Raw genomic sequence first — 20623 nt, 5'->3', positions numbered from 1 at the left:
TACTTCTGCATTCAATCTCTTGACCTAACATTATTTGAGTTGAAAATCCATCCTCACACAAATATGTAGTTGGAAAAGAGAGGCATATATTACAGCCTTTTCAGATAATTGTGAATATTCTTCTTTGATAGTACACTAAAACTCAACAAGGGGTAATTTTTTAACATCAGCTGCAATTTGGAATCTGAAAATAAACTCTATCACTTTAAAATTCATTGGTCCATCTTGCATCTTGAATGGATCTTTTTGCCCATGCAGGATTTTGTGACATATATTGTCCATTTGGAAAATATGGGTTCACTGAATCAAGCAGACCTTCTGAATGTTGGCATGTTTCATTATATGATATTTTAAAATGATATTCATTATATATATTCACTACTGATATCACCCAAAAAGTTCTTAAGTATTGGGAAGCTGTCACGCTCCACAGGCAGATACATGTTTTATAAGTTCCCAATTTTCTCTTGAAAACTTGAATTTTATCCTTGGCAACGAATACTATCAGTTGTTTTCCTTGAAGTTACAGGCTCATTTTGTTGATTTTCAAGGAAATATCAACCAAATACTGAAGTCTGAGTAACCATAATGGGTCAGTCCTTCTTTCAGGTAAAAATAGTGCTCCATGAGTAAAGTTCAGCTCACAAGTCAGTCACACCAGTGCTTTTCCGCAAGACCACCATCAAAACTCTGTGTGCAGCAGAAGTGCCTATGTCTACAGTCCTCCCTTCGTATCTGTAGGTTCTGCAACTGCAGATTCCACCAGCCTCAGATCAAAAATATTAGAAAAAATTAAAACTCCAGAAAGTTCTAAATAGCAATACTTGAATTTACTGCTCACCCAAGCAACTATTTACATAGTATTTACATTGTATTAGGTATTATAAGTAATCTAGAGATGATTTGAAGTACACGGGAGGATGTGCATAGGTTTATGCAAATACTACGCCATTTTACATATGGAACTTGAGCATCCTCTGATTTTGGTATCTGAGGGGGGAGGTGGAACCATTCCCACCCCAAAGATACCGAGGGACAACTGCACTCCCATTTTGTCACATAGAACATGAAAAAGACATGTACTCAAGGGTTGAGATTTAATAAAACTGAAAAGTTTTTTGTCCTCAAGGACACTCTTAGTCACACTCACTTTTTTTCTTTTACTGTGAGTGTGTGGTAGTGAAGAACACAATGGCCACTGGTGTCATTTGGTGACTCTGTCTCGATTCAGGCTAAGGTGGCAGCAATTTTACCCATCATTCTATTATGCATTGGTACAAATGTCAACATGGTGAAAGGCAATAATCTATGAATATGAAATTAGGTTTGCCCTTGTGGACCCCCTGAAACGGTCTCAGGGACCCCCAGGAGTCCATGGACAACACTTTGAGATGTTGCTCTAATATATACCTACGAAGGGAATCACTGTGTCCGTCACAGGGTGGGCATATGATTAACCTTACCAGGTGATGCCAGGTGAGGCTGTATCCATTTACACTGCCAGCAGGGAGTTATTCTTGCTCCACAGCCTCACTGACGCTTGAAATTGTCAGGCTTTTTAATTTTTGTCAAACTGTTAAATGGAGCATCTTTTCATGTGTTTTGGACATTCTTGTTTTCTTGTCTATGAAATGCCTGTCCCTGATTTTTGTTCGGTTTTCTATTGGTGATTTGTCTTTTTCTTAAGGATTTTTAAGAGTTTTGTGTGAGTTTTTAAAATGTGTACTAGTTAATTATCCCTTGTCAGTTAGATGTACTGCAAATTTTCTTCTCCTAGTTGGTTGCTTTGCTTTTCGTTCTCATTATTGTGTCTTTTAACGAACAAGTATTCTTAATTTCCTCCTTATAAGGAATTTACCTTTCTGGATTATTTTTGCCTCCATATTTTGAAGCTATGCTATTAGGTGCAGATAAATTTAGACTCATGACATATTCTCAATAAATCAAAACTTTTATCTTTATGCAGTTACCCTTTAAACTCTCTTAATGCTTCTTGCCTTGGAGTCCTTTTTTGCCTTAAAGTCTATTTTGTCTAATACTAATATAGCTATGTGATGATAAATATCACATAAATATTTATCACGTGTATTTTTCAATTTTTTTACTTATATCCTTGGGTTTGGGGTGTACCTCTTGAAAATAGCAGAAGGCTGGATTTTTAAAATTACAGTGACTGGTCTATATCAGGGTAATTACTGCTCTAGATCGATTTGTTTTTACTGTCTTCTGTTGTACCTTGTCTTCTTTACCTCTTGTGCTTCTTTTTTCCTTCTTTCTTTACTTCCTTTGGATTCTCTGGAATTGTAGTACATTTATACAGTGGAATAGTCTACATCAATTTTTAAAATTATGTTTCTAAAGAATATTTTATAGCACATGAAAGGGTTCATGTAGAAAAATGTGGGAATATATATAGAATATAGAGATAGAGATAGAAACATACATACACACATACATACATAAATACATATGGTTGGTCCTCATTATTCAACATCTTTATATCCTATAGTCGTTGTGAACACTGAATTAGCAAATACTGAGCCATTACTCCTGGGGAAAACATAGGGTTAGGTTCCTTGCAAGCCTTTCATCACAACATTTTCATCAACCAGTCAATATATAACCTTGATTTATGTGTGTTTCTGTTTAATGAGACCTTATTTAATATATGTTGTTGATTCAATAACATTGAACTCATGGCCAACAGCACTGTGACTCACGTCTGAATGAAGCTTATCTAACACATATTTTTTTCCTTAGGGCACGTCACAACCTTCATGTGCTTAGGAACACAAGACAGCATGGCAGCGCTGTGCTTGGGACCACTTTAAACAGTGAAATCACCAAGAAAAAGCACAAAAGTGCCAAAAAAAAAAAAAAGACACTAAACAGACTACAAAAAGGACACTTGTTTATAGTATGGGAGCTGAAACCAGAAGTCAGGGCATCAGTTCAACCTCAGCTGGGAACACACAGGGGCATTGGGTGACTCAAATGTTTTACCACTCTGCACATGTCCACAAATGACCAAGAAGTGACATGAGTGTTATTTGGGGGGGTTACAAATGAAATTTTAGGAAGTAGACAGATTCGCAAACACAAAATCTGTGAATAAGGAGGATTAATTATGTGTGTGGGTATATGATATATATATATCATATTAAGTCACGTCTTTAAGTGTATAGAAAAAAAGACTAGAAGGATACATGTCAAATCATGTATTTTTGGATGGTTTTGAGATATTTGTGGATGGTTTTGAGGTTGCGACATTTCCCAGATTGTCTATAATGATCATGGCTGATTTCAAAAAGTTATTCGTGTTCAAAAAGTTATTGACAAAAAGCCTGAGCATGGTCCTTGTGTCTTTCCTAGCCTTGTTTCAGTGACAAGACTAACAACCTGGAAGCTTACGTGAAATGGTTCAACAGATTGTGCTACCTTGTGGCTACTGAGATCTGCATGGTGCGTAGGAAGCCAGGGCCTGACCTGGCATGGCCAAAGGTGCCAGGGCTTGAGAGGAACCTTCTTGGGAGGGAACCAGAAGAGCATCATGAGCCTGTCTCCAAGCCCAGGGCCAGGCTGGGCACGCTCTGGGACACCGGGTGTCACCCAGCTTGCCTGTAGTGATATCTCCCCTCTGGGTAGAGCCTGGCAAACCCCCGTCTTAGCTGTCAGGTCAGTGATGCGGTGGATCCTGGCGTGCCGGTGGATCCTGCCTGGCGTGGATCCACCTGCCAGTCACAGAGGGTGTCAGAGAGATGCTTGCTGAGGGAGAGGGGGGCGGGCTCTGCTTCTTCCACCTGTTCCTGGGGCGGACTGGTCTGGCCTGCAGACAAATTCCATTTGGCTCACTCAGGACTTAGAGGTAGAAATAATCTAACCTTTAAGAAGTGGGAGATTGCACTTTAAAGTCCTGGTCTCTGGCTTCTCCTGGAAAGCAGGAAGACCAGGAAACACTGAGCTGGACATGCTCGCCACCGGGTCTCAGCCCCGCCAAGCCAGACCCTGCCCACCCGCTTCCCTTCCTTATGGCAGTGGAACCCTCTCCCAAGCCCATTCTCCCACTGTCAGGTGAAGCCCAAGGTCCCCCGTCTCAGGGGAAGATTGGAGGCAGCATATGTGCCAAGGTGGGCTCTCTGGAAGCAGACACTGAGACAGAGCTTGGGGCATAAGGTGTTTATGAGGGGTCTGCGACCGAGAAAGGAGAAGCTCATCTGTGATACCTCAGCCTGAGACAGTGCTTCCTGTCAGAGTGCCCACATCCACCCTAGTAGTTGGCCCTGATCCCCCACCTTGCTCGGTCACCATCACCATCCCCGTGTGGGCTGTCCCATGAAAGGGCAGGACCTCAGGCGGGCAGCTCTCGGAAGGGGTTTTGGATGCACAGCTCCTCAGACACCACAGCAAGCTTCTTGGCAGCAGTAAGGACCACTTCTGCAATTATGGGAGGAGGGCAATCTACGTGGAAAGAACACTGTAGGGTTCCTTGGGCCTTGCCTGCTTCTGACACCGCATCACTGGCCTGGCAGCTAAGACGGGGGTTTGCCTGAGTGAAGCCTGGACAGAGCCCACCCCAGAGTCAGGCAGCACTTCAGCCTGGGAGAGGACACAGTTTGGTTCTGACCCATCAGAGAGATCAAAGTCTCACGCACTCGACTCGAGCTGGGGTTGAAATCACAGTCAGTCGACAGAAAGCATTGGTGGGGTTGCTAGGGGACAGAGCCTCGGGGTCACCGTGGGGCCCCCGCACCCCGTGTGAAGTGGAGAAGTTTGGTGCTGGGAAGAGAGGTGAGGGAGTCATGTTTTCTGCTTCTAGGTGTAGGGGTGCTGGAGCTAGGCCTGAGAGGGCAGGAGGACATGTGGGGGCCCCCAGCACCTCCCATGCTGCAGGTGGCTCCTGTGTGGCAACAGGAGTCCTACCAGCCCCCATCCGGCCCTCCATGGCAATGAGCTCTGTGCTAGCTCCACCCAGGGTGCACTGAGAGCCTCAGTCCCTGGGCTACAAATTGCTTTGGCATCAAGCATCTCAGCTGTGAAATGGGCTTAAAGAAGATTAATGAGGGATGGGACAGGTAAGCAGGGTGTGTGGTCAGGGCAGGGTGGGGACACCTCATCACTGAGGCTCATATGCCCTGTCCCCAGCCGTCCAAGAAGAAACAGAGGGCCCAGGTGATTGAGTTCTTCATCGACGTAGCCCGTGAGTGCTTCAACATCGGCAACTTCAACTCCCTAATGGCCATCATCTGTGAGTGGGCCGGCCAGGCCTGGAGCCCCCGGTGCAAGTGCTCCCAGAGAGGGTGGAGTGGGCACACCCAGGCAGGTGGGGTGCAAGCCACCTGAGCAGGGGGTGGGTGCAGGCTGGGCCCATGTTCCCCCCACCCCAACCCAAAGGTCCTGGGGAGGTGCCCCTTTTGAGGCAAGCCCAGGGCTTTCAGGGTGCTTGATGAGAGCTTGGCAGTGTGTCCCCAGAACCAGGGAAAGCAGGGGCCCAAAGCAGGCCCCTGGTCACAGTATAGGGCCAGTGTGGGACAGGGACTGGGACAGGGGCCCTGCACATACAGAAGCCAGGCCTACCTGTACACAGTGTCCATTAGCAGCCACCCACCCTCCATCTGGCAGGCTGAGGCTCCACAAACATCAGCCCTGGTCAGGGTGCAGCCTGAGGGGCTAGGCCAGCTGGGGGCCTCACAGAGGGACTGTGCAGCTCAGAACAGTCCTCCCAGCCTGGCCCTGCCCCCAGCTCAGCCTTCCCTCTTTCAGCTGGCATGAACATGAGCCCTGTCTCAAGACTGAAGAAGACCTGGGCCAAAGTGAAGACAGCCAAGTTTTTCATCCTCGAGGTAAGCAAGGCTGCTGGGCTGCTGGGTGCCACCAGCCATCCCCAGGACACAGTTGCCCAAATGCCTCCCTATCTCCTTCCAGCACCAGATGGACCCAACAGGGAATTTCTGCAACTATAGAACAGCCCTGCGCGGGGCAGCCCACCGCTCCCTGACCGCCCACAGCAGCCGAGAGAAGGTAGGTCAGAGGCTTGCCCAGCCCTCAGAGCCCCTCCCTGCTCCAGACCACCTAGGCCCAGGTGGGGTGGTGACTTGAAGGTCATCTGGTCCAATCCCCTGCCCTTCTGCAACATCTATAATAAGAGAGTCGTGTCACCTTGCTCGCATGCCTCCAGTATAGGGAACTCACCACCTCCCCAAACAGATCAACCCACCCCCCAGCAGCTCTAACTGGTAGCAAGTGCTGCCTTGTGGGGTTGTGTCAGCCACCTGGGGCTGTCCTCTCCAGAGGGCCACACAGAGTAAGGCCATTCCTTCTTCCAGCCACCAGTCCTTCTGAGCCCCAGGCCCCGCCTCCCTCTCTCCTCCTGAGTCAGCAGCCCCAGGCCTGCCCTGCCATGCTGTGGTCTCCAGTTCCCTCCCCTCTTGGGTCCCTTTGTTCTCTGAACAGCTTCATTTGTCAGGGTCCCTCTGTTTCAGATCAAATTGTGGTTCCAAGTACATAGGGTCTTACACCTCCTTATCCTAAAGGCAATACCTTCGTTGATGTGGCCTCAGATCACATTTATGTTTTTTGGAAATGACTAAACCAAAATTCTGTGGCTTCTTGCCACAGAATTGCATTTTCACAGATCTTGTTCTCATACATTTGCATTTGGAGGGCATTTGGTCATCCTGATCAATTTTGTTTCTCCTCCAAATTCTCCTAGTGGCCTCTGATACAAGAGACCATCCCAGGCCCTGGGATTGCCATGATCCGCCAGCTTAAAACCTGTCACCAGCTTGATGATTAGAGTCGTTCATCTCCATGGGGAGAAAACAGCAAGACTTGCTGTGCCTTTTCAGTCTGGTCTCTTGCAGGAACATTGGTGGAATCAGGGCCCCACCACAGTTTGTGGAAGTTGCTTCCAGCTTACGGGATAATAGAACCAGTTGCTGTTCTTGAAATTCGAAGTGACTCTGTGATTGTATTGGATGCATATGTGGTCGGGTTTGGGAAGCAGGCTGAGATATGCATGCTCGTGCAACCCACCAGGCCTTCCCAGCCTCCTCCCTGCAGAGCACAGATTATGCGCAGACCCAGGCCACACTGTTGGCCATGTCCTGTCCAGCTGACCCTTCCTGTTCAGGCTGTCAGCACTTCAGCAATGCTGGGTCCCGGGGAGCCTGGTGCAGGGGTGCAGCACTCAGGCAGGCATGTCCTCAAGTCCCAGGGCAGGTGAGCCTGTCCCCCGGGAGCCAGGAAGCTGGAAAACCAGGGCAGCAGGGGTACTCTCGCTTCACTGAGCACCCACCGCATGAGGGTCACTTGACCACCATCTCCCAATTTAATTCTGACAACTATTCCATGGGGTAGACTTCAGCATTGCCACTTTCTACATTAGAAGACTGATTCTCAGAGAGGAGCCCTCACTAGCCAAGTCACTCAGCAAGTAGGCGGCAGAGCCAGGAATCAGACTCTAAGTCTCCCAGTCTTTTCTACCTTCCGTCCTCGGGGCACAGGTACCATGTGGCAGTCACAGGGGTACTGGTTTCTGGCCCAGGAGTTGGACTGTGGGTGGGGGTGCCTAGAGGAGGCTGCAGCCTTTGGACTGAGGTGTCAGTCACAGCACTGGTGCTCTACACTCTTTTCCTTCTACCCTGAGAGCAGAGTGAACAGACTGGGACTTTGTGCTCCTGCTCTCTGCACCCCTTCTAGCTCTGGGGTGCTGGGACGCTGTGCATTTAGGTCTGGGGCTATAGGTGGGAGACTCACAGAGCTATGCACTTAGTTTCACTGCATTCTCCTCTAACTTCCAGGGAGTTATGGACCATGGGCTAGACCCACAGAACCTCCTTCTTGAATGGATGGAAGGTTGGAGGACGGATGGACGGATGGATGGATGGATGGAAGAATGGATGGAAGGAAGGAAGGATAGATGGATGGAAGTGTGCAAGGAAGGGAGGAAGGAAAGATAGAAGAATGGAAGGCTGGAGGTTGGAAGGAAGAAAAAAGGGAGGGAGGGTGAGAGGGAAGGAAAGAGGGAGGAAATGAAGTAGGGAAGGAGGGAAAGAAGCTTGCAGATGCTCTCGCAGTCTCCCAGTGCCCCCAGCTGAAACTTTGAGGCAGGAGGTCACTTTGTGTTTTCTTCCTGCCTATGGCTGGCTCCTGTCTGCCCCTCACTCTCCCCTAGTCTCTGTGACAAAGCACCCTCCACACAGGCTTCTCTGGGTGCCCTCCAGGTTGAGCTGGGTTCTGATGGAAATGCTCAGGTCCAGAAAACAATGGCCCAGGTTTACAGTCATGTGGACAGACAGAAGTGGTGAAAAATTCTCACACATGGGAAATGCTGCCACCCAGAGGACCACTTCAATGGCCCTGCCACCAGGAAACCTGCACCAGGCCCATGAGGAGCCGTCTCTGTCCCCAGAGTCCCACAGCCCTTAATCCCCACCCCTGCCCGTCTCAGTGGGTCTCCCCATTCCAACTCAATTCAGCCATCATGCACAAGAACTGGACCAGGGACTCAGCACCAGTGTGGGTGGTGGGAGATGGATAGAGACCACCCTCCCTCTTGGCACAGTGAGGAAGAAGACAGGACAGGGGCTCTGGAGCAGAGTCCTAGTCCTGCATCCACTACTTACTGTTGTGTGAGCTTCTATGAGTTACTTAACCTGTCTGAGTCTCAGCTTCCTCATCTGTGAGGTGGGGTCATAAAAGCCCTATTTCACAGGACAGTGATGAGGATGAAACATGATCTCATGTGTATATACCTCAGCACAGTGAAGCACTCAGGCCCACCACCGATGCCCCGGTGACAAGGGCGTAAGTGGAGACACTCTTTGAGAGCACAGCAAGGGACTAAAGCCAGCGTGGGGGAAGCCAAGATGAGGCTTCCTTGTTTTGTAGGTTGTTCCCTTGACTGTCTCCCACTACACTGGGATCAGGAATGAATGTGTGTGACACACTCTCACTGTCCCCCAAGCCCCGGCACCTAGCATAGAGAAGACATGAGCAAATGTTTGTGGAAGTGACATAAATCTAGGGTGAACAGTTCATCCCAGTTTGCCTAGGACTGCCCCAGGTTTAGTATCACAAGTCCTGCATCCCAGGAAACCCCTCAGTTGTGGACAAACCCTGCTAAACCTGGCTCTGGTCCTGGCCCTGGTGATCACTAGCTGGATGACCTTGTGCCAGGCCCTGCCACTCTATGGACCTTGGTTTCCCCATCTGTCCCACCCAGCTGAGCCATCCATGCTTCTATGCTGTGCTGAGTGGTCAGTGCCCAGGTCCTCACATCAAAGCCCTTGTCAGCTTGGTTGGGGAATGACCTAGGCAGTCCCTGAGCCAGAAGTGTCAGGGCCTGGTGCCCGGGCCTAAGAGTGATGGGCTGGAAGCCGGCACTAGCTGGCCTGGCCACATGTGCCCAGCTCTGGAGCCTAAGGGCAGAGCAGATGTGTTAGTTTCCTGGGCTGACATAACAAAGCAATAAACTAGGTAGCTTAGAACAGCAGAAATGTATTCTCTTACAGTTCTGGAGGCCAGAGGCCAAAATCAAGGTTGGAAGGGCCATGTTCCCTCCAAAGGCTCTAGGGGAGGATTCTTCTTTGCCTCTTTCAGCTTCTGATGGCGATAGGCACTCCTTGGCCGCATCATTCCCATCTCTGTCTCTGTTGTCACATGACTACCTTCCCAGTGTGTATCCAAATTTCCCTCTTTTTATAAAAATACCAGCCCACCTAATCCATGTGACCTCATCTCCATTTGATTCCATCCATAGCAAAGACTCTATCTCCAAATAAGTTCCCATTCATAGGCACTGGGGGGTTTAGGACATGAACATAACTTTTTTTTCTTTCTATTTTTTGCTGCATTGAGTCTTCGTTGCTGCGCACGGGCTTCCTCTAGTTGTGGCAAGTGGGGGCTACTCTTCGTTGTGGTGCGTGGGCTTCTCTTGTGGTGGAGCATGGGCTCTAGGCCCGTGGGCTTCAATAGTTGTAGCAGTTGGCTTCAGTAGGCTTCAGCAGTTGTGGCTTGCAGACTCTAGAGCATAGGCTCAGTAGTTTTGGCACAAGGGCTTAGTTGCTCCGTGTCATGTGGGATCTTCCCGGACCAGGGATCGAACCTGTGTCCCCTGCATTGGCAGGCGGATTCTTAACCACTGCACCACCAGGGAAGTCCTTGAACATAACTTTTTGAGGGACACAGTTCAACCCACAACACAAGGTAGACCCAGCTGGTTCCCCAAGAGTAGTCTGAGCTGTCACCAGTTGGACTCCTTTCTCTAGGGGTTAGCAGGTATGGAACAAGGAGGGAGAAACAAGAGATCTGACAGTGAAACACAGAGACCCCATCCTTCTCAGGCTGAGCACATAAGCCTGTCCCTTCAGGAACCAGAGTAGGGATGTTTTCAGCCTTACCATAGTGCAGCAGCATCAGATCTTTAGCATCAAGAAAGACATAGAATGGCAAATTGTTAAATGTATATTTTTAAAAGAGGCCACAGAATTTCACAGCAGATAATTCACATTCCATTAGCATATTTTTTGATTCATAAAACCAAAACTTTAAAAAAATATTTTTCTATTTCAGTATATTTATTCTTTTCTAAAATTTTTATTTTATATTTAAGTGTGCTCGGCACACTCCATTCCCCTGGGGCACATGAGTCAGGAGACCTAAGTCTGTGGACCCCTGGACTGTGGGGAGAAGCTCCCATTGGCCTTTCCCAACAGACGATGGGAGAAATGTTCAAAGGCCACTGAAACTATGCATCTTTCACCCAGCCCCAACAGGAAGGGGAATGGCATTGTATACAGTAGGAGCTCAATCAGCACTGCACTGGGGTCTGGTGGGACTTGGAAAGAAATGGTCTGGCCCTAGTTTGTGCCTCCTTTCTTTGTGGTTTCCACATTGCTCCCCATGGTACGTACTACGTAGCCTATGGCCCATGAAGCCCTGAGGCTGGCCAGCCTTGCCCAGGTGGGAAGTCTCTCCCACCTTCTGCATCCTGGTGTTGTATCTGAGGTCCCTGGGGCAGGTGGCTGCTGGCAAGGCTGCCTCTCTCCTATGCAGCCACTGTGGGGAGGCCAACTGAGGGCTGATCTGCACCCTCTCCCTTCCAGATCGTCATCCCCTTCTTCAGCCTGCTCATCAAAGACATCTACTTCCTAAACGAAGGCTGTGCCAACCGCCTCCCCAATGGACACATCAACTTTGAGGTAGGGTCCAGGGGCCTTGGAGGGCCTGCCACCTAGTTAAGCAGGCTGATAAAAGCTCCCAGAGCAGGAGTTCTGGCCCTGAAGGGTTGGATTAAAGGAGGACTCTGAGGCAGAGTGCAGCAGTTTGCAGCCAACATCAGAGTGGGATTATTGGGGTCTCCCCACATCTTCCATAGGAAGAGACTGAGGCTCATGAAGGCATTGACCCCCACTCTGTGCAGGCCTCATATCTAGCACAGGTGAAGTAGCATCATTTTCAGTCCTTAAGGAGCCCCAGGCTGGCAAGAAAGACAGCCCTGCAGACCCACAGTGACAATTGACATGGTGCTGTGACAGGAGCTGCACAGGGGCACAGTTCACGGTCAGGAGAGGCCTTCCAAAGGAGGAGCCCTTAGCAACAGGAGGAAGTGTCAGGCAGAGTGGGAAGGAGAGAAAGACTTCCTCTCCCTCTGCAGACACTCATCACTGTCAGCTCAAATGTTCCCTCTTCCAGGAAGTTCCCCTTGACCTCACAGGAGGAGAGAGGCCCCTTCTATAGCGGGCTATTATCCCTCAGTCACAGCACCCAAGTCCCCAAGCTCTTTAGAAGCAAGGCCAGGCTGATCCACTCCATGTCTCGACCCCACATACAAGCTTACCCAGCATGTACGTCTCGAAGTGGCTGGTGGGCTAGGCATGCGGAGGGGGAGGAATGGGACCCAGGAGCCCCAAGGCACAGGATGGTGACAGCAGATGGTCACTGAGTCAGACAGGGCATGCCATGAGCAGTGGTACCCCCCAATCCACAGGAAAGAAGGGGTTCTTCTCCTGTGAGAGGGCCAGCCCTACCCTACTGTTTGCCCCACTCAGCCTCCAACTCCAAGGGGCACCAGTCCTGGTCCAGCCCCTCGCTCTGTCCAAGTCTCAGTCTCTCCTTCTGTGAAACAGGGCTGCCACCATGACCACAAAGAGTGGCTAGGAGGAGTGGACATGCCACATGGCCCGCCAAAGGCTCTGCACGTGTCTCCTGCTGACAGGGCCCACAATGAATGCCTGGGCCCTTTGGCCTGGAGCTGCCTCTGCTGTGGGGCTTCACATGGACACCCCAGCAGACCTTCACATGCTGCCCACAGGTCTGGTTACCCGTAGGGTCCGGCATAGCTGGAGGAAGCCCAGTCCAGCAGGATGCCTGGGCTCTGCATCCCAGGGAGCAGTCCAGGCTGGAGGCGACATGGAAGAGGCTGGGCTTGGGAGAGACTGCAGGGGCCAAGGGGGCCTGGGAGCTCACTCTCCAGTTGGTCCCAACGCACACTCTGTCTCTTGCCTTTCTTGAATTGGTCCTCAGAATCAAGGCCTGGGTGGAAGGATGGGCGGGGGAGCAGTGAGGGGCAAGAAGACAGGTACTCATATGGCCCCAGATCCTGGGGCATGGGCAGTGGGGACTGGGGGCAGACACCAAGGCTGATCAAAGAATGCCACAGAGTGGGGTTCTCACCCAGTCACAACTTTGTATTTAAAATCCTGCTTTAAGTTAGCAGTTTTTTAAATCTTAAATAATTGTACTTAAATTTTGCTCAATTAAAATTCTACTTAAATGAATTAAATTTTACTTAAATACATTTATTTAAATGTATTTGCCTCATTCTCTATGTAAACAAAGTTGCTGTAAGTAGGGATATATCTCTTGCCATTAGTTGAGATAACCACAAAAATAAACAGAATGAAACTAAAGTAGTAGTCACCTCTAGCTAAATGCACTGCCTGCTGATGGCATAGCCCAAGGCTGCTCTCTCGCCATGACAAGGGGAACAGGTGAACCCTAGGTGCTGGGCATAGAAAATTCTTCAGAGAGAATGAAGAAATGTGACAAACGTCCAGATTTCCTGATGGGTGATTCCATCATTTTTCTGCCCCGTGTCCCACCTTGCCCACCCTAGAGGCAGGCCTCACTGGGGATGATGAGAGACACTGGGCCAGGGCCGGCCCCATTGTCACAGGTGACCTCCAGGCACTCAGGGTGCATCGTTTTGTGTCTCTGTGTCCCTGGCAGAAATTTCTGGAGCTGGCCAAGCAAGTAGGAGAGTTCATCACATGGAAACAAGTGGAGTGTCCCTTCGAGCAAGACCCCAGCATCACCCACTACCTGCACACTGCTCCCATCTTCAGCGAGGATGGTAAGGTGGCCCCATGGCCTCCCTGACCCCCAGCCACAGAACTCGTGGGGGGTGTCTTGGTCACATCACCATTCAGGGCCCCTGCTCTGAGCAGGGATGCACCATGCCCATGTGTGCTAGGTCTGCAAGGAAGCAGGGAAGTCTGTATCCCCCAACTGAATAGTTGCTACCCCCAGAGCACAGAACAGGGCCCGAGGAGCTGCAGGTTGGGCCCCCAAGGCCAGGTTTCCCCCAGGCACAGTTTGGATGCCATTGGACATTGTAAATCTGAACGATGTCTGACCCTAATTTCCTCATCAGGAAAGTGGGCATGATGATAAAAACAGCCCTTCCAGGGCTCATGTGGGGGTGGCAAAGTACTAGGCTGACCATGGGTCTTTCCACAACTGGTGTGTGCATGCGCATGTTTGCGTGTGTGAGTGTGTACCTGTGTATGTGTGTTCATGTGTAATACACACTAGCATGAAACGAGGCACCCTTTCTCCAGAGCACTGTTGATGTCTGTCCCCTTAAATAGTCAGTATTTCCATCCGATCATTTGTCAGACACAACAGATTTGCTTATGAATTTGCTAAATGAGCATACTCCTGGAGCTCCCTCCTCCAGAAGAGAAAGTGCTGGAGAAGCAAACAGTCATCTGGCTGAGTTGATGGGCCCTGTGGGGAGCAGAGTGGCCCCATGGTTAGCTGCTCTCTGGATGCAGGATGCCCTGGTACCACCCTGGGAGAACCCTGCTCAGCACACAGGAGGCCTGGCTCCTTGTCATGGCAGGCATTTTACACAGGGACCCACACCCATGCCCAGGAAAACAATTTCTGCCAAAAATAAAAAATTAGGAGGAAGGACTTTTTAATGACTTGCTTCTGAATCGTTAATACTTTCAATTTTGCCATTTTATTTTTTATATTTTGGAGCCAGTAATTTTGGGGGGTCTCATCCATATCTGGAGTCTCCCCTACCCCACATACATGAGAAGCTCAGCAGCCTGATGGATAAACCAGACTGGCTGCTCCCACCCCAGAAGCTGTGTTACCCTGGGCAGCTTTCTCACCCTCTCTAAGCCTCACCTACTGCATCTATAAAGCATAGGTAATGAGGTAATGAGAGAAACTACTTCCCAGGGCCATGGTGAGAATTAATTGATGTGACACAAGCAAAGCCCACAGGACTGCACTCAATCAATACTAGTTGTATTAGTTTCTTACTGGTGCTGTGGCAAATCACCACAAATTTAGTGCCTCAGAACAACATAAATTTAGCCTCTTATGATTACAGAAGTTAGGAAGTCTGAAATCAGTTACACTGGGCTAAAATAGAGGTGTTGGCAGAGCTGGTTATTTCTGGAGGCTCTGGTGGGAGAATCCATTTCTTGGCCTTTTATGACTTCCAATGGCTGCCTGAATTCCTTGGCTTGTAGCCCCTTCTTCCATCTTCAAAGTACATTACTCCAGCCTCTGCTTCCATCATCATATTGCCTTCTGTAGTCGTCTCCCCCTTTCTCTCTTATAAGGACACCTGTGATTGCATTTAGGGACCACCCAGATAATCTCCTCATCTCCAGATCCTTAACTAAATCACATCTGCGAAGTCCCAAAAGGGCATATTCAGGGGATTAGGACCTAAATATCTCTGGGACCCATTATTCAACCTACTACACTAGTTCTTATGATGACTGTTGTCATTACCCAGTGGAACTTGGGCAATAAAATGTGTCAAAGGCACATTAAGAGAGAGGTTGGGAGAGTCTAGAGGCAGGAAGGGCAGAGGTGGGGTGGGGGCATTTCATTCACTCCTTCAGTCAACAATACTTCTAGAGAGTCTGCTGTGTGCCAGTCAGACAGACAGCTATGAACTTGCAAATAAAATCCCGGCCCTTCTGGAATACCCTTAGAGAGAAGCACCTTCCCTTTTGACCTTCTCTTCTTCCTATCCTTCCCTCTACCTCCCCAAAAGAGCTGAGAAATTCAAGAGAAGGGACTTAAGATGTATTGGGCCCCAACTGGGATGGTAAAAGCCTCTGACAAAAGCCTGGCCCTGCCCTCAGCTCCATCAGACCTCCCCTGACAGGGCATGCTGGCAATCCAGTCAGTCTCAGGCTCCCTGAAACAAGTGAAAATATAGAAAATCTCAGCAGAGAAACAGGAGATATAAGGAAGAACCAAATGGAAATTTTAGAACTGAAAAGTGCAATAACTAAAATAAAAAACTGAACGGATGGGTTCAACAGCATAATGGAGAGGACAGAGGAAAGAATCAGTGAGCTGGAAGATAAAACAATAGAAATTTTACAATCTGAACAACAGAGAAAAATATAGACTGTACCAGAGCCCCAGGGACCAGTGGGACTATAACAAAAGATCTAACACTCATGTCATCAGAGTCTGGGAAGGAGAGGACAAATTGGGTATGGTTGAAGAGTACTTGAAGAAGTAATGCCTGGAAATTTCCCAAATGTGGAAAAGACATAAACCTACAGATTCAAGGAGCTGAGTGAATCCCAAACAGGATAAACCCAAAGAAACCCATACCAAGACTCATCATAGTCAAACTTCTGGCAACTAAAGAAAAAGAAACAAATCTTGAAAGCACTGAGAGAGAAATGATACTTTACCTATAGGAGAAAAACAATTCAAATGACATCAGGTTCCCCATCAGAAACCATAGCCAGAGGCAGTGGCACATTTTTCAAATGCTGAAAGAAAACAACTGCCAACCCATAATTCTATATCCAGTGAAAATATCCTTTAGGAATTTACTGTAGATAAGTCAAAATGGAATTCTAAAAACTGTTCAGGTAACCCACAGAAAGAGAAGAAAAACAAAACACAGAACAAATAGAAAATAATAAATAAATAGGCAGACTTAAGCTCTAACATATCAATACTTATATTGAATGTAAGTGGTCCAAATACAACAAGTAAAAGACAGAGGCTGGCAGAATAAATTAAAAATGTGACCCAACTATATGCTGCCTACATGAAACTCATTTCAAATATAATGATGTAGACAGGTTAAAAAGTAAAAGGATGGGGACACATTAATCAAAAGAAAGCAGAAATGGCAATAATAATATCAGATAAAGTATACTTCAGAGGAAAGAAAATTTCCAGAGGCAGAGAGGGACATTATATAATGACAAAATTGTCAGTCTCCCAAGAAGATATAGCAATCCTAAATGTGTATCTACCAAACAACAGAGTTGCAACATTTATGAAGCAAAACCCAATAGAACTGAAAGGAGAAATAAATAGATCCACAATTATAGTTTGGAGATTTCAACACCCTCTCTTAACAATTAATATAACAACTAGACAGAAAATCAGCAAAGACATAGCAGAACTCACCAATACCATCAAACAATAGGATCTAATAGACATTTATAGAACATTCCATACAACTACAGCAGAATACACATTTTTTTATTTGCCCACAAACATATACCAAGATAGACCATATCCTAAGTGCAACAAATAATTGAAATCATACAGCATGTGTTCACAGCATGTGATCACAGTGGAATCAAGCTAGAAATCAATAACATAAGATAACTGGAAAATGTCCAAACACTTATAATCTAAACAACACAATTCTAAATAATCCATGAGTTAAGAAGTCTCAAGGAAATTTTTTTAAAAATTGAACTAAATGAAAATGCTATCAAAATTTGCAGGGTACAGCTAAAGCAGGGATGAGAGGGAATTTTACAGCATGTAATGCATACATTAGAAAAAAAAGGAAACACCTCAAATCAATCATCTAAGTTCCCACCCCCAGAACCTAGAAAAAGAGGAGCAAAATAAACCAAAAGTCAGCAGAAGCAAGGAAATAAGAGCACAAGAGAGCAGAAATCAATGAAACAGAAAACAGAACAATTTTTTAAAGTTAATTGAAGAGCTGGTTCTTTGAAAAGCACAATAAAATTTCCATCCTCTAGCAAAGAACTTCTTGACAAAGAAAAAGAGAGAGAAGACAGAAACTACTAGTATCAGGAATGAAATAGGGTATCACTACAGACTCTGCCAACATCAAAAGACTTGTAAGAAAATACTATGAACAACTCTATGCATGTAAATTTAACAATTTAGATGAAATGGACCAATTCTTCAAAAAACACAAACTGCCACAACTCAACATAAAATAGATAATTTGAATAGCCCTATAGCTAATAGGGAAATTGAATTTATCATTTAAAAACATGCCAAAATGAAATGTCTGAGCCCAGATAGTTACACTAGAGAATTCTACCAAATATTTAATGAAGTAACACCAACTCTGCACAATCTCCTTCAGAAAAAAGAAGAGGAGGGAACGTCCCAGTTTATTTTATGAAGCTAGTATTATCATGATATCAAAACTGAACAAAGACAGTACAGATAATACACTCTACCCAGATTAATCCCTCATGAATATAGATGCAAAAAATCCCTAAGAAAATATTAGCAAGTATAATTCAGCAAAATATAAAGATAATCATATATCATGACTGAGTGGCCTTATTCCAGAAATGCAAGGCTATTCAATATTTGAAAATCAGCCAATATAATCCACCATATTAACAGGCCAAAGAACAAAAAAAAACTAGATTGTGTCAATCAGTGGAGAAAAAGCATTTGACAAATTTCAACACCCGTGCATGGTAAAAACTCTCAGAAAAATAAGAATAGAAGGGAATTTACCAACTTGATAAATTGCATCTACAAAAACCCTTCAGCTAACATCATATTTAATGGTGAAAGATGGAATGCTTTCCCACTAAGATTGGTAACAACTCAAGGATGTCTACTCTCACAACTCTTATTCAACATTGGTGGAAGACCTAGTCAGTGCAATAAGGCAAGAAAAGGAATAAAAGACATACATATCAGAAAGGAATTAACACTGCCCCTATTTGCAGAAGATGTAAAAAATCCCAAGGGATCCATAAAAACTCCTAGAACAAAATGAGTTCAGCAGGCATCACAGAATACAAAATAAACAAGCAAAAATCATTTTATTTCCATGTACTCACAATGAATATGAGTTCACTGAAATTAAATATACAATACCATTTACAATCAATCAAAAAAGAAATGCTTAGGTATAAATCTAACACAACATGTATAGAATTTGTATGCTAAAAACTACACAATGCTGATGAAAGAAATCAAAGAAGATCTAAATAAATGGAGAGACATGAATTCATAAATTGGAAGACTCCAACATAGCAAAGATATCAGTTCTCCTTTCCAAATTTCAGGACAGATTTAATGCAATTCTTATCAAAATTCCAGGAAGATTTTTTATAGATACAGACAAGATTATTCTAAAGTTTATATGAAAATGCAAAGAAACTAAAATAGCTGAAACAATTTTGAAAAAGAAGAATGAAACAGGAGGAATCACTCTACCCAATATTAAGGCCAATATAGCTTGAATAGCTACAGTATTCAAGACAGTGTGGTGTTTGCAGGACAGACACATAGATCAATGTAACAGAATAGAGGACCCATAAAGAGACCCACAGTGATTCTTGACAAAGGTGCAAAAGCAATTCAGTGGAGGAAAGACAGTCTTTGCAACAAATGGTGCAGGTGCATTTGGACATCCATAGGGCAAAAAATGAACTTCAACCTAAGTCTCACACTTTATGCAAAAATTAAATCAAAATGGATCCCAGGCTTGAATGTAAAATGTAAAACTATAAAACTTTTAGAAAAAAAAAGCAAGAGAAAATCTTCAGGATGTAGAACCAGACAAAGAGTTTCTTATAAAACTAAGTATGCAACTACTATGTGACTCAGCAATTACACTCTTGGGCATATATTTATTCCAGAGAAATGAATTTACAAGTTTGCACAAAAACTCATACACCAATGTTTACAGAAGCTTAATTTGTCACAGCCAGACACTGGAAACCATACAGATGTCCTTCAGTGGGTGAATGGTTAAAAAAAGTATGGTATGGAATACTATTCAGCAACAAAATGGAATGCACCACACTGATACACACTACAGCATGGATGAATCTCTAGAGAATTACAGTGTGAAAAGAGTCAATCCCAAAAGGTTACATACTGTGTGATTCCATTTATATCACATTCTTGAAATGACAAAATATAGACACAGGGAACAGATTAGTAGTGGCCAGGGGTTAAGAGAGGTGTGGGGATGGGAGGGAAGTGTGTGTGGCTATAAAAGGGTAGCATGAGGGATCCTTGTGGTGATGGAATGTTCTATATCTTGACTGTGTCGGCGCCAAAATCCTGGTGATGATCCTGTCCTATGGTCTAGCAAGTGGTTACCATTGGGGGAAACTGGGTAAAAGATACACGGATCTCCCTGTATTATTTCTTACAATTGCTTGTGAATCTACAGTTACCTCCCAACAACAATTTAATTTAAAAACAAAAAGCAGGTGAGACTCTGGGTGTAGAAGAGGTTATTGTCATGGCTCATAAATGCATAATATCACTTCATTTTCTGACTAGGTCTTTATTTGGCTTCTTATGAAAGTGAGAGTCCAGAGAACCAAACAGAAAAAGAGAGGTGGAAATCTCTAAGGTGAGTCTCTGTGCCAAGTGTGGGAGGCAGGTGGAGGGAGCAGGTGGGGCGCTTGGGGCCAAGACAGAGTGGAGGGACTTCATCTACACTCGGTTGTCAGCCTCCTGGGAGCCCCTCCGTGGGGAGGGGGCAGGTCAGACCAGGGTCTTAGAGGTGGAGGAGGAACTTAAGCGCTGGGGTAGGGAGAAGAGGCTGGAACCACGAACCCCCACGACTGGAGGCTGCCCCGTGGGCAGTTGAGATGTGTGCCCCAGGGCCTGGAACCCCAGTCCATACTCTTATGCCAGAAAGTGAGACACACACCACCGCCTGCTTGTTCGGCCTGTTAACACAGCCGAGCGGAGGTTGGAAATGATGCGCAGCGGCGGGCTCTAAGGACTGAGCCAAGAGGATTGCACATGCCCCTGTGGGGTGGGGGGCTGGACAGGAGTATAACCACGGGCCGGGCCAGCAGGCTCTCACCACCCTCGCTCGGCATGTTTAAATCTGCAGGTCTTCTATTCTGGGGAAGACGTGAAAAGCACTGAGCTGGAGGAGGAGGAGAGGGGGGAGGAGGAGAGGAAGCCAGCAGAAGCCTTCTGCCGCCCTGCCCCAGCCAGCCCAGTGGGAGGAGGAGGCATTGGTGCCTCGCTGCTTTGCAAACCGTGACCCTGTGGCCTGGTGCCCATCACAGTGACCACACAGCACAGGAGACCTTTCTCCACCTTTTGTGGAACCTCAGCCCTGGAA

At 46.6% G+C, this 20623-nt stretch overlaps 1 protein-coding gene across 1 annotated transcript in view; it reads left to right on the top strand.

The window, feature by feature from the left end:
* Positions 1-20411, top strand: part of RASGEF1C (RasGEF domain family member 1C) — a gene marked incomplete at both ends in the record, with an annotated part of 32118 nt that extends 11707 nt beyond the window's left edge. Inside the window, 8 exons of the mRNA XM_082835331.1 lie at positions 3373-3462; positions 5143-5245; positions 5761-5840; positions 5923-6018; positions 11106-11201; positions 13231-13354; positions 19822-19894; positions 20387-20411. Coding sequence (XP_082691457.1) covers positions 3373-3462; positions 5143-5245; positions 5761-5840; positions 5923-6018; positions 11106-11201; positions 13231-13354; positions 19822-19894; positions 20387-20411 — 687 coding nt within the window. The remainder of the gene's footprint in view (positions 1-3372; positions 3463-5142; positions 5246-5760; positions 5841-5922; positions 6019-11105; positions 11202-13230; positions 13355-19821; positions 19895-20386) is intronic.
* Between the last annotated feature and the right edge of the window lie 212 nt (positions 20412-20623).

This window comes from Leucopleurus acutus (assembly GCF_964270905.1).
Source record: "Leucopleurus acutus genome assembly, chromosome: 3".
In the NCBI taxonomy this organism is placed as follows: Eukaryota; Metazoa; Chordata; class Mammalia; order Artiodactyla; family Delphinidae; genus Leucopleurus; species Leucopleurus acutus.
This window is presented reverse-complemented; position numbering and strand designations above follow the sequence as displayed.